This window comes from Candida parapsilosis, contig 005569 (assembly GCF_000182765.1).
Source record: "Candida parapsilosis strain CDC317 annotated contig 005569".
NCBI lineage: Eukaryota > Fungi > Ascomycota > Pichiomycetes > Serinales > Debaryomycetaceae > Lodderomyces > Lodderomyces parapsilosis.
The window spans coordinates 1542556-1566054 of NW_023503278.1; the positions used below are offsets into that span (position 1 = coordinate 1542556).

General features: G+C 38.7%; 10 protein-coding genes and 1 non-coding gene across 11 annotated transcripts; 4 read left to right on the forward strand and 7 right to left on the reverse strand. All coding sequences in view use genetic code 12, as the record gives it.

Annotated features, from left to right (window-relative positions):
- Nucleotides 1-93: 93 nt before the first annotated feature.
- CPAR2_107290 (glutamine amidotransferase subunit) lies at nucleotides 94-3057 on the forward strand (the record flags this gene model as incomplete). The annotated part of the gene is made up of 1 exon (XM_036806994.1): nucleotides 94-3057. One exon carries the CDS (start codon nucleotides 94-96, stop codon nucleotides 3055-3057), a length of 2964 nt encoding a protein of 987 aa, XP_036663874.1.
- Nucleotides 3058-3135: 78 nt separating this feature from the next.
- On the reverse strand, nucleotides 3136-4416 carry CPAR2_107300 (uncharacterized protein; the record flags this gene model as incomplete). The annotated part of the gene is made up of 1 exon (XM_036806995.1): nucleotides 3136-4416. The coding sequence occupies one exon, from the start codon at nucleotides 4414-4416 to the stop codon at nucleotides 3136-3138; it is 1281 nt and encodes a 426-aa protein (XP_036663875.1).
- A 1588-nt stretch (nucleotides 4417-6004) lies between these two features.
- On the reverse strand, nucleotides 6005-7546 carry SIP5 (Sip5p; the record flags this gene model as incomplete). Its single annotated transcript, XM_036806996.1, has 1 exon — nucleotides 6005-7546. One exon carries the CDS (start codon nucleotides 7544-7546, stop codon nucleotides 6005-6007), a length of 1542 nt encoding a protein of 513 aa, XP_036663876.1.
- A 1059-nt stretch (nucleotides 7547-8605) lies between these two features.
- On the reverse strand, nucleotides 8606-11353 carry CPAR2_107320 (uncharacterized protein; the record flags this gene model as incomplete). The annotated part of the gene is made up of 1 exon (XM_036806997.1): nucleotides 8606-11353. One exon carries the CDS (start codon nucleotides 11351-11353, stop codon nucleotides 8606-8608), a length of 2748 nt encoding a protein of 915 aa, XP_036663877.1.
- Nucleotides 11354-13052: 1699 nt separating this feature from the next.
- Nucleotides 13053-14111, reverse strand: CPAR2_107330 (uncharacterized protein; the record flags this gene model as incomplete). Its single annotated transcript, XM_036806998.1, has 1 exon — nucleotides 13053-14111. The coding sequence occupies one exon, from the start codon at nucleotides 14109-14111 to the stop codon at nucleotides 13053-13055; it is 1059 nt and encodes a 352-aa protein (XP_036663878.1).
- Nucleotides 14112-15643: 1532 nt separating this feature from the next.
- Nucleotides 15644-16879, reverse strand: POL32 (DNA polymerase delta subunit; the record flags this gene model as incomplete). The annotated part of the gene is made up of 1 exon (XM_036806999.1): nucleotides 15644-16879. One exon carries the CDS (start codon nucleotides 16877-16879, stop codon nucleotides 15644-15646), a length of 1236 nt encoding a protein of 411 aa, XP_036663879.1.
- Nucleotides 16880-17112: 233 nt separating this feature from the next.
- On the reverse strand, nucleotides 17113-18273 carry CPAR2_107350 (pirin family protein; the record flags this gene model as incomplete). Its single annotated transcript, XM_036807000.1, has 1 exon — nucleotides 17113-18273. One exon carries the CDS (start codon nucleotides 18271-18273, stop codon nucleotides 17113-17115), a length of 1161 nt encoding a protein of 386 aa, XP_036663880.1.
- Nucleotides 18274-19303: 1030 nt separating this feature from the next.
- CPAR2_107360 (uncharacterized protein) lies at nucleotides 19304-20032 on the forward strand (the record flags this gene model as incomplete). Its single annotated transcript, XM_036807001.1, has 1 exon — nucleotides 19304-20032. The coding sequence occupies one exon, from the start codon at nucleotides 19304-19306 to the stop codon at nucleotides 20030-20032; it is 729 nt and encodes a 242-aa protein (XP_036663881.1).
- A 268-nt stretch (nucleotides 20033-20300) lies between these two features.
- CPAR2_t_cp_Thr(AGU)_36 lies at nucleotides 20301-20373 on the forward strand. The gene has a single exon. It is a non-coding gene; the product is annotated as a tRNA-Thr (tRNA).
- Nucleotides 20374-20633: 260 nt separating this feature from the next.
- On the forward strand, nucleotides 20634-22055 carry CPAR2_107370 (glutamyl-tRNA(Gln) amidotransferase subunit; the record flags this gene model as incomplete). Its single annotated transcript, XM_036807003.1, has 1 exon — nucleotides 20634-22055. The coding sequence occupies one exon, from the start codon at nucleotides 20634-20636 to the stop codon at nucleotides 22053-22055; it is 1422 nt and encodes a 473-aa protein (XP_036663882.1).
- A 1-nt stretch (nucleotide 22056) lies between these two features.
- Nucleotides 22057-23265, reverse strand: STE3 (Ste3p; the record flags this gene model as incomplete). Its single annotated transcript, XM_036807004.1, has 1 exon — nucleotides 22057-23265. One exon carries the CDS (start codon nucleotides 23263-23265, stop codon nucleotides 22057-22059), a length of 1209 nt encoding a protein of 402 aa, XP_036663883.1.
- Nucleotides 23266-23499: the final 234 nt, after the last annotated feature.

Here is a 23499-nt window from a genome sequence, read left to right on the forward strand (position 1 = left end):
TGATAAACAGGTATAAAAATTTTTAACTATTAGAGATTCCAACACAAGCCTTCCCCCCGTTCCCCTTCCCGAGCATCAAATGATTCATCTATCATGAGCAACTTTCACGCAAACATTCATGAGGGTGAATATGTATCAGCTACTCGAAGTAAGCTACCCTTAAGTCATGAGGCAACAATTTCGGAGGCCAAGATACACAGTCCCAGAGCATCAACACCGATACGATTGAATAGTCCTCATATGTCAATGGCTGAACTTGCCATTGTAAATAACAATATACTCTCATCACTGAATTTGCACCAAAGTGATAGTCATCCCCAATACCCTTCCCCACATCCATTGCATTCAAAAAACAATGATAACGCCGCAGTATCAACATCTCCGACGCCACAGTTTTCCAATTTTGACAATGGGCAAGATTTTTCAATTAGTTCACCTCCGTTCTTGCCATCAACGCCGAATTCTGTTGATGTAGATGGTATGCCAGTTTCCATACCGGCAAATTTACCGAAACTTGTACATAAATGGACGCACACACATTCGATATTATGTTGCATTGCGTCACCTGCTCACAACTTGTTATTTTGTGGAACTCAAGACGGAAAGGTATTGATATTTGATATGCTCACTTATAGTTTAAAACATGAAATTGATCGAAGTGAAAACCCTCATCAAAATAGTTCAATATTGACCATTTGTGTAAACAAAAAGGAGGATACTTTGTTTGTTGCTGGATCGGATTCGTTAGTGAAGGTCTACGATTTCAAGACTGGGTTCCAATGCACCCATATCATTTATTCATTGGTCGATATTGGTGATATTTTCTCGCTTGCATGGTGCGATAACTCACAAACGTTGATTATTGGCGCCCAGAATGCCAGCATATTATGGTGCAAACTATTTGTTGCCAATGGAAATACGAGGAGGGTCAACTTGGAGAACTTGCCACATTTTAGATACGACAAATTTTTTGACTCCAAGGGACCAGGTGGCTCTCAAAATACTTTACAAACAAGACACGAATTGATGAGAAAAAATTCAAGAAACTCAACACCTGTGGATGAGAGTAAGCATGTGGTGAGCTTTATTGAGTGCAGACAACAGGATATTGTTAGGTTTGCTCACAATGGATATGTTTATTGTCTTGATATTGTTGACACGACAATTGGTCATTTTGGTGACGGGAAATTTCTCATCTCTGGTGGAGGTGATGGAGTTGTTAATATTTGGAAAATGAAACATTACGAGTTGCATAAAGAGGCATCACTACAGAATGATGAATCGGTATTGTCAATGACGATACAAGGTTCTTTGCTTTACGTTGGTTTGGGAGACTCGTGTATCAATGTGTGGGACTTGCTTACCTTACAAATGATTAGATCATTTGTATTCAATAAAGAGGGAATGAATGAGGTATTATCTTTGGGTGTCTATAAAGATGCGTTGTATAAAGCTTGCTCAGGTACGGGTTTGGTGAAGCTCACCATGAAGCACAAGAATGTTGCTGATAGTGTATTCATGAGCTCTGACCAAGAGGATGGAGTTATAAATACTGTTTCCACTTTCAAGTTGCACCACCAAGCATATTTGTTGGCAGGTGGGAACAAGTCTTTGACGTTGTGGAATATATCTGAGGATGATGACAGCGCCGATGATTTTATGCAGGGTTCTGGCTCAACAGTGGCTACTTTACCAACTTTGCAGAAAGGGATTCGCTTGGATGACAATGATTTGTTGTCAATGTTGAAAAAGTTTATTTCCTACAAAACTATTTCGAAGAACCCTCAGCTCTATCTTGAGGATAGTCGTCATTGTGCTAAGTTTCTATCACGATTGTTGACCAAATTTGGATCATACCAGACGAACTTATTGCCAGTGGAGGATGGTAATCCAATAGTATTTGCAGAATTCAAAAGAAACAGTCCACTACCATCCACCAAACACGAAAGAGTCTTGTATTATGGACACTACGATGTAGTTGACGCTACGAATCATGAAGCTAGGGATTGGAGTACAAATCCGTTTGTGTTGACGCCGAAAGATGGTAGCTTGTACGCTCGAGGTGTCAGCGATAACAAGGGACCCACGCTCGCTGCAATATACGCGGTTGCTGATCTTTATAATAGACAAGAGTTGGGTTGTGACGTGGTATTCATCATTGAAGGAGAAGAAGAATGTGGCTCTACCGGATTTCAAGCTGTGATTCAGCAGCACAAGAGTCTCATTGGCGAAATTGATTGGATATTGTTGAGTAACTCTTATTGGTTGGATGATGTGACCCCTTGTTTAAATTATGGTCTTCGTGGGCTCATCAACGCCAATGTCATTATTAAATCTGATAAACCTGATCGTCATTCGGGTGTTGATGGTGGCGTAAGCCGAGAACCAGTAATGGACATGATGCAAATTTTGACTACCTTGATTGACCCCGTGACACAAAAGATCCAGATCGATGGGTTTTATGATGACTTGTTGCCATTAGGTGAACTGGAGCAGGCATTGTATAATGAAATCAAGAACAAGTTTCAAGAGAGTGTTGACATTAATGTATTGCAAGCCAAATGGCGTCAACCATCATTGACTGTTCACAAGATTCAAGTTTCCGGGCCGAATAACAACACAGTGATTCCACAGTTGGTCAATGCTACAATATCAATGCGTATAGTTGCTAATCAGAATTTGACCACAATTAAACGGAAATTGATTGATCATTTAACCATAGCATTTAATAACTTGAAATCGGATAACCATTTACAAATTAACATTTTCCATGAAGCAGAGCCTTGGTTGGGAGATCCGTCAAACAAAGTGTACCTGATTTTGTACAAGAACATACAGTCGCATTGGCAACAAGATCCCATTTTCATTCGTGAGGGTGGTTCCATTCCTTCAATCAGATTTCTTGAAAAATGTTTTGATGCGCCAGCAGCGCAGATTCCGTGTGGACAAGCTAGCGATAATGCTCATTTAAAGGATGAAAAGTTGCGCATTGTCAATTTATTTAAATTGAGACAAATATTGAGTGATACTTTAAAAGAGTTGGGAGAGGTTGAGTAGCTCGTAATTCATTATTTATTGAAAATACACGTAGTATCGTACTAGCACTATCACTTGGACTCACACACGTTGAGTACATCAAATGATACTAACGTTGACACTGGGTTTTATCTTTCGATTGAAATAGCACACGCGATGAGGTTTGGAACTATTCAATTTTTTATTCATGTCATGGACCACTCTGCTTTCGTAATCATCATTTACATCGCCTCTTTCCTCGTCATCATCGAAGCTTTGATCCATCTCAAGGCTCAAGTCACTATAGTTTGTCAAATCAACATCTTCATCACTCCAAAACCAGGTACAATGGCCCTTGCTATGCAGCTCTCGACTTGAGTTTGACGTAGTGGTTACCGATTTGTTATCCATATGTTCTTGCCGTAGTGAATTTGCGTCTGAAGTACTTGCCGAGGATGATGACACTGTTGTTGTGGTGGAATTATTCCTTGGCTGGGTAGTGGAGTCATTTAGTCCCTGGTACCCGCTTCGATTATTGTTTAAATCCCGAATAATTTGCAACAACTCAATACAGGATTTCTCATCATCATATCCAAGTTTCATATAGTGATATGTTTTGTCACTTGATTTCGCCACAATGGGGAAATTGGTCAAAATTTTCGATAATCGTTGACGTTTGTGTATAAGACCCAATGCAGCTGTAGGCGGTTGACAACAGAATTCAGCAAATTGGGCCAACTTTGAATTGAAACAAAACACCGTATCAAATTTGTCAGCATACTTCAGCGACATTGTTGTCTCATCAAGGATTGTTATTGCACGTTGATCAATGTTGAGATGATTGAGTATGATTAAAACCTCATTTATTTCCCGTTTGATATCATTTAAAAGTATGCATGTTTGATTTGTTATATAAGTTGAATAAACGTAGAAGGGAAGTATAATGTCCCATATGAAACAAACATCATGCAAACTCACATTTTGTGGGATCGGGATGAGTAATTGTTTGGGAACATACAATGATTCTTGAAGTCCACCATCCAAATCTTCACCGTAAGTTAAGCTACAACAGCAATGGGAGTCGTTATGGATACCTTCTAAGTGGCACGTAGTGTATGGATACACCAAGAACTTCACTCGTCGAGTCTTATTGTGGCTCTCAAAACTATGCTTCTTGACAATGATCCGTTTACTTGGTACAACGTTGTACAATTGATGATGAAAATCCGTTGGATAACTTAAAGCACAAATTTTGACATCAACTTTAACATTGGAGTCCTTTTGACTGGGTTCACAATTGTAATGCGATGAATTGCCGTTAAATTTGATTGTTTCTAATATTCGGTTGCATTTGATGTCGTATACTCGTCTAATTGGCAAATGCGACGATTGTGAAGGCATTTATGCATGTAGATGAGGCAAATGGAGAAGGACCCTGTGATCGCGCTTAGGATTGTTTTAATTATAACTTTGTATTGGCAGGGTAATATGGACTAGGGAGGATCTAGCTTGGGAAATTGCCTTTCACTAATTGACAATGAATAAACGCAGTTCAATTGGTAACAGCTACTATCGGTGGTGCAACTTTGACGTTCAATGGAAAATGTGAAGATTGTGAAATCACATTTAATTTAACCTGCAGATTTAAGCTTTATTAATTCTAAGAATTTTAAGAATTTGTTTTAGAACTTTAAATCGATTTATAATTGATCACCAATACCACACAGGCGTTGGGTTGACAGGGGGAAAAAAGTGAGGGTGAATTGTAACTCGACGAAAAAGATCGCCTGGGTATGCAGCGGATTCACGTAAAATTCTCTCAACTAGAAAGGACAAAGACAATAGCCTAACCGTTGAACATGATGCACCCATTGTTTTTTTTTAAAAAAAATAAAAAAGAGCCTGAAAAACAAAATCACATACATAGGTTGTTACCCCTTATTGTTTCGGGATTGCATTTACGCGCCAATCTTAAAAATCCTTGATGCATAATTTCCGCAAAGCGTTTGGAAGCTTCTTGAGTCGGCTAAATTCATAATAATAAAAATACATTTCATCGTCAATAAGGATTTAGGAAGTGATTGATGTTCTTTTAATTTGTGCAAATTAGGTCGAGCGAAAATAGAATGCGAGTTGAGGCATAATCTTTGCCAATTCCCTCCAATCACGACAAGCTTCCCTATACAACGTGAACAAAAACGTCGGTGTATATTTGTGATCTTTGTAATAGCAAGCTTACGACACAAAATTTTGGAAAGCCTTTAATGCCGTGTGAAAACTACCTGTTAACTCCTCTTGTGTAGTTTATACAACCGTCGTCTAATTTTTGGAAGGAAACAAAGAAAATTAATGCTCAAGTACAAAAAAATTGTGGAAAAACAAACTTTCAGCGTGCTCTTTACTATTGGTTACATGTCTGAAGCTACTTGCTCCTACTCGAGCAAAGGAGTCTTTGTCATGGAACGATCCATCTATTTCAAAGAAGCAGCGAATTGTGTCTCCTCCTGCAGTACGTCGTATCTCGTTGATGATGAGGCGAAATTTCACCAGCACCTCGCAACTATTGTATCTCATTTTTGTGTACATTAGGAGAAAAAACATTTTCAATCCGTCTCCAATATTGTACCATCTCGACAACCATATTCACACAATGGCAAAGGGAAAAGTAAAAATGTGGTGAATTCATTAGTCTCAATTTCAGTTGCACTTTTTGGTTAATTGGCGTATTTCCTTTTGTAACCAATGACATCACTCTCTCTTCTAGACAATAAATATTTAGTAACCGCTTTTTGTCCAACCTTAGAAGAGTCACATGCGATGTATTAGTAGAGCTATTTGCGTTGGCTGCTGATCTAATCTATGCCTAATTGTGCTGCACCATTTGCGCCATGCACAGAAGGTCCGCCAACTTTCATGGTCAATCACAATCAATAGAGATTGTTGTTCAACTCATACGTATATGTATTATAGCTAAGTAACTTTGTCAAATTTACATCTTGTCTCGCTCGGCTTTTCTTTTCCTTTCTTCCTCGTCCAATAATGATAATCTCATCGCTTCATTTATCATTTGCTGCTCAACTAACGAGTAATCAGTTGCATCATAGCTTGAACCCGTTGTGCCCGATCTCAATCTAGAGTTATTATTGCCCCTATCACCATCGCCTTCGTTGTCATTTATAATTAAATTACTAGCATGAATTGCACTGGCAGTGGCAGCTCGCCTAGCTAATTTGTTTCTCGCACTATTCAAAGTTTGTTCCCAGTTAGGACGAATCTGGTCAATGGTAATGACACCTGGAGCATTTGCTGCGACTGAACTTCGCCTGCTACGTTGTTTGCCCTTTTTCTTTTGTGGCCATAACTTATTTTGCATCGAATTAGGTGGTGGTGGTGATGTGGGAATGGGGGACCCTATACTCTTACGATTGCTCCTTACGGGAGATGGGCTGCTTGCAAAATCATCATCCTCAGCAACCGCCTCATCGTTGGCATTTGTGCCATCACCTTCTTCATCCTCTAAAATAGCACCAGTGGCTTTGTAATCCCCCGGTAGAATTCCACCTATCCCTGTATGTATATCTAATGGAGCGTCATATGTGACTCCAAATTCGGGCATGGCACAATAAGGACAACTGGCCGGCTCAGAAATGAGGGAATGCGGTTGCTCTCCCGCTTGATGGTTCGATGGGTCATCGTGTGGTGGATGGGGGTCCAAACGTTTGATTTGTACAAAACATTCAGTACATATAGGTTGTAAACAACAGCGAGAGACGTTTAAGTGTTTCGGGTAGTACAAGAAACAAATAGGACATTCACTGGGGTTTCGATACAACCTTAGCCATAGATCCCTACTAGGTATTCGCTTGGATTTACCCTTGGAATCAATATATTTTTGCTCTTCATCCTTTTGAATTTCCTTCATTCGTGAAATTAACAGCTTCAACTTGGCTTTTTCCTCTTGTCGTTTATAATAATTAGCACTTTTGTGGATCTTGTGACTATCGGCATCCTCTTCTTCTTCGAACCCATTCAACTCGGTTGGTTCTTCCAACGCATGCAAAGGTAATTGTGATAGCAAGATACACAACTCGTCATCGGTCCAACTGTTGTCAAAATCTTGCAACGGTGTAAAAAACGGTGACAATTCACGATTGACAATCAACGACCGCACTATATCAGTATCAAAATCAAGATTTGATTTGTAAGTTCCATATGGTGCCAAATAACCACCATCGACATTTTCCTCTAGTCTTACAATCAACTGGCTATAATGGTGATATTGTTTTTGATCTTTTTCTTCTTGACGTTTGGCTTTTCGCAATTCAGACGAAGCGGATCGCTGGTGATTATTGACAAGTCCAGTGAGACCGCTACTCCCTTTCCAAAGATGTTTAGAATGGCGACCATTTGAAGAAGATGAAGACGATGTGCCAGTAGTAAATGTATTGGAACTCGATCCTCCACCATTATGGAAATCAGAAACATTCGAGCTTGACCTACTTCTCGCTTCCTTCGTTGGTACATTCCCCATTTTTTTTGATAGAGCGGGCTGATTGTTATTGGGATTAGTGTAGTGTGATTGCTGGAGTGAAAAGGAAGAGAATGGTTGAATTCTTTCTTCTTTGGTTGTGCTAAGGAAAAATGAACAAAAACCTTTGATTTGTAAATTGGAAAAGCGAACAAGAAGAAAGAAAAAAAAAAGGGGGGCAACGCAATCAAATGAAATAACGCGGAGCAATGATAACGTGGCTGTACTAGGTAGGTATAGTGATTGATGAACCAAGAAAGATCCTATAGTCGATGGTGAATTGATTGGAAATTAAGCGGATCTGAATATATAGATATGTATGTATAAAGTGTAAATGAATGAGAGAAAAAGGCTAAACGACTTGTGGGTGGAAATTTTTTGAGTTACTTCAACTCAGAGAGCAGCTCGCTCTTTTCTTTCAAAAGAATTTTACCTTTTGTGTCGGCCGATAAATAAAAAGGTGAAAGAGTCACATGACTATTACCAAAGATAGACAAAGTGATAATGAGTGTTTAATCTTGGACAAGAGTAAAGTAATAAACGTATCTGAGGCACTGCCTCTATGTAGCATGAGTACGGAGACCAACTGGGGCCAGAAGAGGATGCAAGAAATTATAATCCAAGATGGAAAGACGCAAGTTCTGAGATCTTTGATTTACTCGATCCATGAAAATGTTCTAGAAAAATACGTAAGCTTTCGGAGTCCTTTAGTTCTTTGTTCCACCTTTCGCAAATTAATTGCATACATCACGCATATTTCAACCAGAGGGACGGGCCATTACAAATTCGATTCTACACACAATGGAGAAAAGTCGTGTGTATGTGGGAATTGAAAACAATAGGATTTTGTTGTTTGCCACAAAGAATCAGTTCCAGATCTTTTTACCGATACCCGAATAACATGTGATGACTTTTATCATTTAGCACTGCTCATGAAGCGCCTTGGCTCACCCCACAGGAGACAAGCTTCACCCTACATTTCATATTTGAACAGGCATTAAAATTATAACTACAACGCATAGAAAATTACATTCTACTTACATCTAAGTATTTCTACAAGTCTCACCTTCCTCTGGTCAATCCAACTCCTAATCCAACTCCTATCATGGCCAACACAATCAACACCCAAACCAAACCAATCACAAAACTAATGATTTTTTGCAGCTTTGTGAACTTTTTCACATAAACTCCCCGATTAGAACTATTCACTTTATAGCTAGTCATTCCACCATAATAAGAACTTTGATTATCTTTACCATCGAATAATCCCAACGTAGTAAGAAAATAGATAGGGGGAGCAACTAGACCAACAAGCATAAGTAATGAAAATTGAAGCATACTATAGGGAATAAAATGATACGGCGAATCATATTCTCCTTCTTGTTTTTGTTGACGAGGAAGATAAGTTTGATCTCGGGGATAAGTAAAGTTATTAGTGTGCTTCTCTGGGTCCATCATATTCGTAGATGGTTGCCTATCATTGAGAAATAAGTTTCGCTTGGGTTGAGATAAAACCAAGGGCTGTCCAGGCATCTGTGGATCTTCTTGAGTAGGTCTTTGCACACTTTGTTGTTGTGGGATACCACTTGACAAATCTTTCTGATTGTCAAGTTGTCTATCCAAAGGGCTCGATGTTGACGAAGTGTGGGATGATCTTGTGGCTGATCGGGTACCCACTCCGCTAGAACCACTGATTGATCCAGCTTGTGATGTCTCTGGTTTAGGTGTAAGTGCTGCATTAGCATCAGGACTATTAGACTCAGATCCTGATCGTGTCAGGAGAGCAACCTCCTCACGAGCTGCTTTTGCTGCATTTTGAGTGTTTTGACTATTGCGATTCTCATACACAGACCATCGATTTTTTGACTCATCATAGTCCTTGTTATGAATCTTGTACAACATTATCGGTAATTCATTGGTTGCGTCCAATCCTGCAGTCATATTATTGACAGTTTGACTACTATCGATTCTTGGAAGTCTTTGCTTCGATGGTAAATTAGGATATATGTTTTCAGATGATAAATTTAAAGGTGTCTCCATGGGCATTGCTGGTTTTGAGATATTACCCAGCATCGAAACGGGTCTGGATCCCACTACTTTACCTTCTCGATACTGACTTGTAGGGCGTTGAATCGAATCAGAATTATCGCTACTCCTTGTCTGATCGTATGAACTACCAACTAAGTTTCTCAATAACTCACCTGAAGACATGGATGATCGAGCCACACTAGAATGTTTTGTATCCTCACTCTTCAACATGGTTTCATCAAATGTATGCGTATTGCTGAAATTAAGCACATTAGTCTTGTTGGCAATTGTTTCCTCGTCGAAATGATACTCATCGCCACTGATGGAAATGCTATCATCCGCAAGTGAGTGTCGAAGGACCGAAGGGTGAACTTGTGGGGACAGGTGACGACCCCCACTGCCACCTCCACCACCACTCGATGATGTGTTAGGCAACAGACCGGCTATTGCGCTATCATTGATCGAACTTCTGTTGGTATACTCTGTCGACGAACTGTGCCTATTGTCAGAATAATTTACTCTTGGGGTAGCCAATGGTGTAATTGTTGGCTCGGGATACTTTGATTTTGCACCATCATCAACTTCACTGTCATCACTAAGGGTGATGGATGCTCTCAACGAGGATCTATTTGTTTCAGCATTGGTAGTTGTTGTGGCCGAACTCGTATGCCTTGCTTTGCTCTTTATTGGTTCAATTTGATCACCATGGACTCTGAACCGCAACAGCACAGCACTGCCTGAGCTATCTCTGTCTGATCTTGGTGTTTTGGGACTACTTTCGTCGGAAGGAGCTGAGACTCTTTTGAAAATCGTTGGTGATTGTTGATCTACCCTAATGTTTCCCTGTTTAAAGTGCTCTTGAGAAGCCTTAGCATCAATGTAGAGTTGTTGTTTGGCGGAAGGTAGGCGGTCGCTACTTGGACCAGTTTTCGTACCAATTGATTTAACGGAACCTTGCCGTATAATATCGGACTTTAATTGCTCACTTTCATGTAATGATAGCTCTCCACTTTTCGGTCTTAGATCCGATTCGAGAAACATACTTTTTGTTCTTACATCCGAATCCCTATTGTGGTACTCTTGTAAAACTGAATTGACAGATTCATCAAAAGTTTCGTCAAATAGAATGGGAGACTCAATTTCCTCAGGATCACCTTCTGCTTCCTGGTTACTACTTGTCCCAGACTCTTCGGATTCGGTATCAGCAAAGTCGTCAATTGTTACTCTTTTTCGAGCAGCAGATGTGTACTTGGTGGGCGTTAGTGGTGGATTTGCGCCAGTATCAGATAATCCTGATGATCTGGAACGAATAAACTTTGGTCGAAGGTTGAAATTCAAAAGTCGACTCGGAGATTTTGTTGGAGTCAAATCCTGTATGGCAGATTGAATAGTTGCTGATTTCAGTTCCTTGGTAACTTGCGGTTCTAATTCTGGCTCTTCACTTATACTGTCAATTGAATATGAAGAAAGTCTGTTTTTGAAAAGAAAGGTTTTCAACGATTTGGTTGGTGATGTGAATTCTGGTGTCAATTTGCTATCCGAGGATGATGTTGACACCGTTTTCTGTTGATTCGGGGAATAAACATCGTCAAATGTTTGCATAGAGGAAGAAGTTGATGGGGCATGGCTCTCACTTGGTCTCGTTGGTTGTTGTACATGCTGGCTTTGTGATTGTGATTCCGTAGGTGGTCTTCCCTGTGATGGATCAAGATGTTCAGAATCTTTCTTGGCGGCACTGTCACGACGGTCTTTGGTGGTGTCCTGACTTTTCAATTTTTTCATGGTTGAGGGTATTATTATGGGGTATCAATAAATTAAGAAAAACAAGAAGGAAACTCGAAATGGATTAAATTAATTAAAGTGACGAAATAAGGGGAAGCAGGTGGTGCAAGACGTTTGCACTTTAGAATAACGAATGAATGAATAATAGTTGGTAAAACAAAAGTTAGCTGCTTATCTAACAATGATTAACAAAGGAGTGACAATTTGAATGTATGCTTTTGGGTAGGTACGATAATGATGATCCGCCGGATATAGTAGACCTAGCTGACAGGTGATTGTCTGTAACCCACAGTTGTGTATGAGGAGAATGTGGTATTTGGTTTCCTGTTGTTATTGTTGTTGTTGTTGATTTTGTCCGATTCTACTGGAGACGAGCAGGAAAAAGAAAAATTTTCTAGTTTTAAATTGTTTTTCCAAACATAAAAATCTTAATATACAAAGAAGAGGGTAGAAGAAGAGAGTAAAGGTATATATGTACGTACTCGGTAATAGAAACATTCGTGTATCATGGTCAGCGACAACGAAGCTCAATGGATGTGTGGAATTCCATAGTGTAATTACAAGTGTACGAAACTAAACGTAGATTAGTGAATGCATCACGTGAAGTGGAAATTATGTTGATCAATTGATTAATGTGCGTATGAGAGAGAACGCGCAGGTTATTTATTAGTTTAACAAATACCCAACTCTTCTAGCATATGACCCTCTACTAAAAAATCTCTTCTTAAGTTCTTGACTGCTCATTAAGCATTGGTCTTCCTGTTGAATACGTAACTCGTCCATGCATTAGTAAATCCCCTTCTAATGAGACTGATAATTTTTGATATTGTACTTCTCTGCGGAAACAAAGTCCAATTCCGCACGATTCTAGATTGGTTAAAGACGTCGTCTAACAATAGACAAGAAAGCCCCGGTTTGTCAAACTTTTTTTGTGTTCGTCGGTCCATATTGTGTTGTTTGTTTTGGTCAAAGTTGTTGTTTACAATTGTTCCTGATTTGGACCAAAAGCAATGTCTATACTCTTTTTGTGCAATAGAATCTTTGTTTCTTCGCTAACTTGAGTACCACCAAAAAAGACTGACATATTAAATTGGTGCATACTTTTATACTGACAGGTATATAGACTAGGTGGCTATCTAATTCTGTGTTGGCCAATCTTTTCAAATTGCTTAATTCAAAGGACCATCGACGCTCTATTCACGAGGGCACAAAAGTCCTCTCTGGATTACACAATAAGGGAAAGCCGCGTGCATATGCCAGATGTACCCAAATATCATAAAGCCCTACACAAATAAGTTTGCTGTGATCAACAACTACTTTTCTCTTTTTATTACGCAATCATACTCTAAATATGACAACTATACCAAAGATATAAAAAAGGAAATAACAAACGTTCAGAGTCAACAATGCCGTGCAAACACTGTAATCTTCTTGAATATTAATAAAAATGTAAAAAAATCTGAATATACTATTAAATTAGCATATGGGATAACGAAGAAGTGAATTGAAATTTGTGGGCGAATTATCATCAATATTGGAAAAACCCTTTTCATCAACATTGGTTTTTGAATGTAACACAATAGTTTATTTGACTTTCCAAAATTGACTCATTTTCTTTGAAGGGGTGGTATTAAAATAGATTGAAAGTCCAGGTATTATCAAACATGAAAGTATTGGGCTCCATTAAACTTTCGCAAGCTTAGTAGTTTGATCTTCTTCTTCTTCTGACTCTTCTTCTCTTTTTACATGGATCTGCACTACCAACATTTGAAGTGACCGAACCACTTCCACTACCAGTGCCACTTCCACCATTACCTGTAGATGGAGTAGATGTACCACCAGAGCCGCCGCTTGAGGAACCGCTACATTCACCAGCCAAGGCTGCAAATGCAGTTTCAGCAACCGTTTGTAAAGTATCCCATTTGAAGAATTCTTGGAACAATTGAGTAATCAAACCAGATTGTTTCAATGCACTGATGATTGATCCAAGGTCAATCAAGTTGTTGGCCAACATAGCCTTAATCAAATCGGTAGCAAATGGAATGTAGGCAGAGTTGGTCAATACATCCTTGACTACTGAAGTAGCCAAACCTGACTTGTACAATGAATCCAATAAGTTGTTGACCACATCATCAAGATCTCTCTTGTCAACATTGGCAATGAAGGCTTCAAGCGAATTGTCATTGACATCTCTAGTAATCAACGATGAAACACCCTCGGAAATCTTTTCTTCAACCTTTTCAGCCAAGTTGCTAATAACTTCAGCAGCAGCATTGAAAAGTTCAGCATATAATGAGCAATCACTAATTAAATCGTTGATAACATTAACAGCCAAGTTGGATGAAACCAAAGCATTCAAAACTGATTCCAAGGAAATCAAACCACTTTTCATAACAGCAATCAAGACGTTGACAATAATTGGTTCAAAAGTTTCATTTGTGACAAAGTATTCCAAAATTTTGGGTGCCAATTGAGATTGATTGATAGCAGTCAAAACATCGGTGACAATGGCGTAATCTCTTTTGATAATTTCCATATCGATTGCATCCCTCTTGGCTCTGTAGTTGTCAATGTGAGCCGATAAAGCAGCCAAGTCTGGTTCTCCATCTCTCTTGACGGCAGCGAATTTGCCTGGTAACGAGCTCAATGCTCTTTCAACATCTTGTCTAGCAACCAAGTTTGATTTTTGTTGGTCAATGGTTGCAGCGGAAGCAGTTGCAGCCAAAACGGTGGCCATAGTAGAAGCAGTGAATTTCATAACGAATGTATTAAAGTGAAGGAACTAAATGTGGATGACGAATATGAAGCTGATAACTTAGTACTTTTCGGAGGTGAAACACTCAATGATTAACAAAATAAGAATGGAAGCAGGAAAAGGATAAAAAAAAGAAATAACTTTTCGAATTTATAAGGACAATTTAGCTTTCATTTATAGTTACCAACATATGTCTTTTGACAATGGAAAAAGAAAAATCCCCTCGAGAATTTACGCAGATTGGTTTCAATTGAACAATCGGAAGACCTCAATAACGAACCACTAAACGAGAGCTTTTTGGGTAAATAATTTGTGGTGGGTTATGTTTTATGAGTGGATGAAGTTGCATAGTATTACTCTATATGGGTATAGATTTTCCAAATTTTGGTTAGAACATTTCCTAATCGGGAAATGTGCACAATTTACTAAACTTTTGCACGTTTTTTTTTTTTTGCAACAACTTGCTTTTATAGCTGATGTGTGGATGTAATTATCGTTTTAGTGTAATCTTACTCAGAAACAAAATTACCTTTTTGGATTTGTTGATTGAGAAAGCAGATAGATGACAAGACGAGAAAATGAGAAAGGGTTGTACAAACTAAAGCCACCACTTAAACGAAAGACATGAAGGCTTACAGGTTGAGAAGCCACGCAAACTGTAACTGTAACGAACGACGCCAAGGGGCTTCCACCCTAAGCATCGCAATTGACACGATAACTACAGTGAAGCCTTCGTGTCTCTAAATATGTGCTGTTGAAACGCTCTGCAAGCAAATGGGGGTCGAGGCTTCATGATTCGTTTTTTGACAACTAACCATTATAAACCTAAAAATAGCGGATGCCAAACTACATGTGAAGATTATTTCCGAAAGTTTGTATACCAGAAATCTTTTATCCCCTACGCCGTGGCGACGTTTGACTGGATTGGCATGGTGCAGAGTCTACTAGTGCTGCACATATCAGTTCAAAACAACTTAGCAACAGCTAATAATAGCACAGTTGAATGAGAAGTCTTATGTCTTTCTTCCTATTTTCGATAATATATTGTGCATGAATTCTTTTTCTTAGGTATTTGTGCATAAGCTTGGATTTGTGTAACACCGATCTTCTTGGCGTATTTACTCAATACGGACTTGTTTTTTTACCATGAAGGGTAAAGAGAGAAAATATTTGGACCACAATTCAGACAATAATACAGGATACATACCATTTCAAAATTCTACCCCATATTTTTGGCAAGTTGTCATTCATTGTTTGGCAAAGTGTTTGACAAGAGCGGATAAATATTAAAAGTATCGCCAATATCCGTTATAAATAAACACAGCTGTTACAATCGAGTATTGGCAGATGGCCCCAAACTTGAGCTGGATGGTGAATTTCTGTTCAATTACACGAGACTCATTGTTCGTTCATTGAGGAGTTGAAACAAAGCTACAAATGTGCGGTTTATCGTGATATTACATCCAAATATACTCACTGAGATTACATACAAAAAAGAGGTAGCTCCACATCACTACAAACCCCGTGCCCCACTATTACTTCTTTCCAAAAAAGCTCATCAATGAAGTCTGTGTCTTCTTCTTGCCATCGGTATTTGGCTTCTTTACTTTTGAGGTAGTAGTGGATGGAGCTGTACGTTTAGTAGCAACGGGTTTCCTTGTTGGCTTTGTCACAGATTTTGGTTTACGCTTGGTCACCGTGTATCCATCTTCGTCCACTTCTTTGACAGTTTCCGTATCGTTTTCGGCATCATCATTATTCTCTTCTTCAACAAACAACTGCTCCTCTGGTTCATCGTTTCCTGGTTCAACTTCAAGTTCATCATCTTGTGGATGCTCTTCCACTTGTAGTTCACCAACTATTTCTCTACGCTCTGTTGCTTTTGAATCCGCAGCATCATCGTTATGAGTCACATCATCTTCATCACTGAACTGAAAAGTATCCTCATCTCCATCAAATAACTTTTCCAAGTCCGTCGTTGGAGGTGGTGCATGTTGACGTTTCGACTCTAGATCATCATCAACTAGATCATCTTCCTCGAGATCTTTATGCAAATTGCCCATTATGATCCTTTCTTTCGGTTGCTTTTGCTCTAGCTTACGCGATTTGTATTGATATGTAGGGGCGGGAGGTTCAATTACAGCCCTCCTCTGATCAGTGCTAGATTCTTGTTTGCGTGATGCATACACAGGTTTCGATGGTTGACTTTGTTGTTTTCTCGAAACATAAGACGATGATAGACCTGAACTTTTGACCTCTTTCGGTTTTTGCTTGTCTTCTGAGTTTTTTACTGTCGATGTTGCAGTTGTTGGTGTTGGTGTTGAAGTTGTATCTACCACATCTTCAAGTGATTTGGTATCTATTGGGGGTCCAACAATCATTCCATTCTTTTCGTATTGTTGAACTTTACTCAATTGGCTTTGTACCTTCAACTCTTCTAAAGCAACCTCATTGTTTGTGATGTTTAGGTCTTTTTTTATTACGCAGAATACGTGGATTGTGGTTATACTTGCAAACTTTTGCACATCATGTTCAAGTTTGCCTTCATTCTCCGAATACTTTATAGCCTTGACACCATCTTTGCTGACTCCGGTGATTACAAATGAGGCCGAGACTTGTTCACTGTTCTTGGTGTAATATTCATATAAGGTCTTTTTAGCTTGTGATATCGGTATATTCAACACACGCGAAAACTTGTGATACGAAACTGGGTGGGAGTTGAGTATTACTTCGTTGGCTAGATACTCAACTTCGGATACAGGTGCTTCCATCGTCATGGGGCTTTGACTCGGCATCAGGGGAAACGTGATGAGTGTTTGTTTTAAAGTTACTGTGTTTTTCTTTTTTTTTGCTCGACTTGTTGTGACGCGTAGAATATCGACACCTAATTGGCAAGACGCATAATCAGAGTGACTACGACAGTACTAGTTGAAAAAGAACTCACTAATTCATTCAATAAATAACCTATAATAAAAACTATATCAAAAGAAGTAAAAACATCCATCTAAAGCTCATCCTTTGCTGGCGAGCCTGCTTCAATTTGTTTCTTGTGTTCCAAATAAGTTGCCCTCTTTTTCTCTCTAGCTTCAAGGTTACCGTTCAATGGACCTTCGATCATCTCTGGAGTAACACCATTACTAATCAAGGTTTTCCACGTCTTGATATTTTCAAATCCATTTTGAGCAAATTGGTAATCAAGTATGGCCTTTTGCACATCTTCCTTGCAATTAAGAACAAATGGTCCGTATTGAACAACTTCCTGATCCAACTTTTTACCACCAACTAGGATGAACTCTAGTTCATTGTCGTCTGTGTCTGTCGTGGCTGTGTTTTTTCCTGTGATGTAGTCGCCATCCTCATTAAAGAAAACGTTTTGAAACTCGTCAACTTTGGTGTCTTCATTCAACACCAACTTGTTGCCTTTCAACACATAAAGGAAATAATTGAATCCTTTTTGTAATTCCTGTTTGAACTCACCACCAGCCCTAACTTTGAAGTAGTAGTAATTGATTGGAGTGTATGCCAAGTCTTTGATGGATTCAATTCCATAGCTTTTACCACTAATCACTTTAACTGTTACTTTACCATCATCAGCTTTAGCTATAGGGATTTCCCATTCTCTCAAATCTCTATATCTTGGTTCAACCTTTTTTAAATTTTTTGGCAAATCGACCCACAATTGCATTCCAACGGTTGGAGATCCATCTGCATTAGGAACTGGCATTTCTGAATGCACCACACCCTTACCAGCAGTCATGAATTGCATATCTCCAGCATATAAAATTCCTTTGGATCCGGTAAAGTCTTCATGAGCCATGGCACCGTGCAATATCAATGTGATAGTTTCTTGCCCTCTATGGGGATGCTCAGGGAACCCATTTTTACCAGCACTCGAAAAATGATCAAGCATCAAGAATGGATTAAAGTTTCTTTGGTTAATGACACCAATGGATCTACGCACAGTAGCCCCAACACCTTCAGCTTGTTGTCTAGCTGTAACTATTTTAGCAACTGTTCTTGCGGCCATTGTTGAGTTTGTATCGATGTTTTGTAGTTTTAGTTGTTGTTGTATACCTTCGCTTGCTGTGATTATACTTGGAAAGTAAAGTAAAACTGTTGTGATCAAAAAAATCGAAATTGCAATTGAAGTGGGGAGAAGGGACATGTATTTATACTCGCGGGCTATTGCAGGATATATGCCTTTAAAATGCTAAAACCTTGTGCGTATTATTAACACAGCTTATAAATGCACACTCTGTTGATTGATGTGGAATCTTGCGGGATATATAAGAATGTTGCAGTGAGAATTAGTAAAAGTATAAGTTGTCGAGTAATACATGACTAAAAGACAACTTGACTAATAGAAGGCTATTATGGAGTGTGGAAAAGTCATTTCAGTGGATTCTTGAAGGGTTACATTTTTATTGACATTTAGTGTAGTAGTAATTTATTACTAAGGAATATATCAATGACACAAAACTGCTTTGTCATTATTTAGTAAAAGAATTCGAAATCGTAAATATGCACCTGCATATAACTCTAACATTTGTAATTCAACACTTTGGACTCAATTGAAAAGTTTACAAAATAATCGTTTCACATGATGTAAAAGTATCTGGGCCCTGGCTTTGTACTTGAAACCCTTTGCTCACTATACAATTTCTTACTTTGTTAAGATTGATCGATCTTTCACAAAGCGAAAAGAGTTCTTGTTACTTTTCACATTTTGCAACCAAATCCTCCTATATTTTTGCAATTTCATCGATTGACATGTGGAAAACATTCACAAACAGTAGAAAGTGTAGGGCATACTGACCTTGAGAAAAGGAGCAACTCTGGTGGATTTTATTCATTCTCTTTCTGCCAACTACCATACTACTTGTTTTCTATAACAAAACTTTCCACAAATGTTGGACCAAAAAGAAAAAGCGAGATATGCAGCAGCCTTTCCGAGTGTGCTTTTCTAAGGTGGCATCTGTAAAAGACCAGAATACACGAATGTGTTAATTCCATACTCTGCTCGAATGCACTGAAGCGTGGCTCATCTATAATTCTATATTCCTCTCCAAATCCATTGTGCATATGAATTTCGCGGCACTACTTTTTTGCGGAAAAATATCTGTCAACACTATTACCCGCTTTCCATTTAACACTTCTGCCAGCATTCTTCAAATCTTATAAAAATCTGTTCTTCAATGAAGAAAGCTTCTATCCGCATTAATATCAAAGGCTCTCAAATCTTAATTCACACCATGGGACTAGTTGAATATTTTGGTCCCATCCTCTTCCATTCGTTATTTTACTATTTTTCAGGCATATACGGATATGGTCCCTTCGCACACACCCAAACCCAAAAATTTGCCTTCTGGATGGTGATTCTCCATTTTGTTAAAAGAGAGTACGAATGTTTGTTTGTTCACAAAAGTTCCAAGAGTTCTATGCCTGTCTTTAGTGCATCTAAAAGTTTGCTTCACTATTGGGGTACAGCTGGAATTCTTCTCGGTTATTTTCTTTATGTACCAACAACCTATTACCTGAATAGCAACAGTTACTTGTTCAAAGTCAATAATTTACCCAGCTGGCTCAACTATGGAATATTTGCAACTTGGGCTTTTGCCGAGTTTTCAAACTTTAAAACACATAGAATATTGGCCAAGATCAGAAGAGGTGGCAATGAGAAAAAGTACGCAATTCCTTTTGGTTACGGTTTTGATCAAGTTTCTTGTCCTCATTACTTTTTTGAATCATTGGGGTGGCTCACTTTTTCTTTACTAGTGGGACACTGGTCCGCATGGTTTTTCTTTATCACGGGAACGGGACAAATGGTGATTTGGGCGGTTCAAAAGCATAATTGGTATCAACAGAATTTTGGTGACGAGTTCATAAAGCTGAATAGAAAGATTTATATACCATACATTATATAAGTGAAAAAAAAAATGCTTAGCGGGGCACTGTTCTGGTTGCAAACCTTGCGTTTAATATGATTTTACTCTCGGTTTCGTTCAAAGTCTCAAAAACTGTGGCAATTCTTGTTTCTTTCCCCGAATGGCTTTTATGGAACCTATCTTAGTGAGGTTGCAAATCAACTCATTTTTCAAAGAGCATCAAAGAAAAAGACACGTGCCAAGCAGGTGAAAAACACGTGAACGTTTATATTTGTAAACTAATCTGTACCTTTTTCAAATAGAAATAGCTCTTATGGCCAAGTTGGTAAGGCACCTCACTAGTAATGAGGAGATCGTAGGTTCGAATCCTGCTGAGAGCAGCTATTTCTTTTAGAGCCCCAAATAACTTTTTTCTTTTTCTCCTTTCTTCTTCCTTGTCGTCTTGTGATTATAATTCCGGCCCTGATTATTAGATCGTTTCGACGTACCCAATTGCGGTGCTATTCTTTTGTCCTTACCTGTGGAAGCTAAACTTTGCCCACCTCCCCCTTTGTGTGTTTTTCATTTTTTTCATTGCGGCGAAAATTTAACCTTTAGGTCTTTTTCAATCCCCCCAAAAGATCTAATTGCACCACCACCAATGCTTCGACGCTTGTCAGTTTCGGCAATAGAACCCTTTAAATTACATCCTGATTTCAAATTCAAGTGTGGGGTGGAAATACATACTCAGTTGAAAACCAAGTACAAACTTTTCTCGTTATCCCCCACAGGGTTCAATGACAATTGCAATACAAAAGTAAGCTACTTTGATCTTGGACTTCCGGGAACTCAACCCAAGTTGAACCCAGAGGCCTTGCATCTAGCTCTTAAAGCATGTGTGGCATTGAATATGAAGATTCAACCATTTTCAAAATTCGATCGAAAGCATTACTTCTACCCTGATCAGCCATTGGGTTATCAAGTCACACAGCATTTTCATCCCTTGGCAAATGACGGAGTTTTAGAGTTGAATGAGTTTGACAATGCTTCTGGGAAGATTGAAATAGAAACAGTACAATTGGAACAAGACACGGGAAAAAAGTATGGTGATATAATAGACTATAATAGAGCTGGGACTCCATTGATTGAAGTTGTCACTAAGCCCGATTTCAAAGATATAAACCAAGTATATGCTTTTATAAAAAAGTACCAGTTATTAGTGCGTCACCTAAACATCTGCAGCGGAGATTTGGAAACTGGAGCTATACGGGTAGACGTCAATATTAGTGTCAACGATAATCCAAGAGTTGAATTGAAAAATTTGGGTACAACTGGCGACATAGTAAGTGCTTTAAAGTATGAATACACTGAACAGGTGAAACGCCTACGTGCTGGTGAACGGATAGTGCAGGAAACAAAATCTTGGGATGGGTATGTTACAAAGGCATCACGAAGCAAAGAGAATGCAATTGATTATAGGTACGTGCCTGACTCAGAGCTTCCTGGTATACACTTGAGTCCTGAAATAGGTGATGAAATAAGAGCTTCGATGCCAGAATATCCTGATCAACTTTTGTCACGTTTAACATCTGAACCTTACAATTTGCAATTAGCGCACGCTAAAAATTTGCTCATAGAGCCCGAGAATTTGCGCTTTTATGAAACTTTCTTTGACAAGTTAAATCATCCAGATGCAAATAAATGGATGTTTCAGGAGCTCATTACTGCATTTGCCAAACTTGATAAAGAATTTGATGTTAATGTCATTAGCCCAGATACCTTGGTTGCAATCGCCAGATCCGAGTACTCATTAGTCTCGAAGAGGCTAATATTGAGATATATAGTTGAGAACCACGCCTCCCTAGAAATGGCAATCGCCAACTTGAATTTGGCATCAGACTCACAAGCTATCAATATTGATGAATTGTGTCTGGAAATTGTCAAGTCGAATCTGGATGTGGTAAAGAGAATACATGATGGTCACAAGAATGCGATACAAGTTCTCGTTGGTAAAGCAATAAAGGTTACAAGAGGCAAAGTGCACGCCAAGGTAATCAAGGACACATTTGATAAACTCCTATAAACTATTTCTTCTGTTTAACTTCATACTTATATAGGAAATCCCCATTCAAACTAGAATCTTCGAGTTCAAGGATACCAATGTTTGGAGTTGGCTTGGGTGAGTTCAGTTTCACAGCTTCTCTACCCGATTCCAAGTCACGTTCACCCTCTTCGACGATACCCAACTCCTGCATCACTTGACTGAATTCGTCCAAGACTGTTCTTTCACTATAGTTGGTACGTTCACTAAACTGAGACTTGTTGGATAAAAGTTTCATTGGAGTGGCATTGTGTGTACAAGTCATTTCTTTTGACAATGGCTCTCCGGTTTCAGTATGTGCCGTACCGAGGAATGATTTGTACATTTTCAAAGCATCAGTTCCTAAACCAAACAAAAGGAATGCGACAATCGATAATGAAGAGTTCACCAATCGATCAACAATAGCAAAGAAGCCAAAATCAGCGTAATAAATATCACTCCAATCTGGACCATGAACCTCGTCCCAGTGGAAAGGGTACTCTATGTATGATACCTTCTGGGCAAAGTAGTAGATAGAAAGTGGAGTCAATGCAAACACAATCAGAAAACTAAATATCAAAAGCCTGGCAAACCTTTTTAAATTCAAGCCCGAGTTCGTACATTTGAGAATATCCTTGACATCTTTTCTCTTTTGAAAGTACTTGTACAATGTCAATACCGCAAAAAATAAAGCAACAAAACTCCAAATCAATGGCCAAATAAGGTACAAACCAATCGTTGCATTTGTAGGCGAAAAAACAGTGATACATCCTTGGTATCTAACAATTGCGTATCTTCTCGATTGGGTAATGTAAATGAAAACCATAATCAAAAGAGGTGTAATCAAGCAAACTGATAAATCAATGCAGATCTTTCTCCAATTTTTGTTGTCCATAAAGAGTGGGTTCTTTGCACATAAGATAAAATACAAGTTCATTGAAAGACATGCAATAGCACACAATTTTCCAAGCGACGAAGCTGCTTCAACCTTTGTGGTGATATCACACCACCCTTGACCATCATAAACACTATCAAAATTCTCACCACTCCATATCATGGAATTGATAAATCCAATCAAGCTTACCAACATTAACCATGTTATTAAAAGAATTGCTGGGACGTTTCTTGACTTGACATGCCATGAAAATGGCGGGATTAATAAAAAGAACGCAATAAAACTGAAAGCTGCAATACCAGCTGCCCGGGAATCCATAGTTGTATGTTTCAGGATCCACCTAACGTTGCAATTATGGTCTATCTGACTCAATTAAATACGTTGTTAAAAATTGCATCAAAAAGTTTCCCATAGATTTCAAATATTGGCCATTTGCAGCCAAAAGTGGAAATAATTTTTTTTTTGAACCGTACAACAATACTACTTAAACAGAAACTTAAAACAACATGCCGAAATCTATTTTACTCCTTTTTTTTCAAAACTACCGAAACT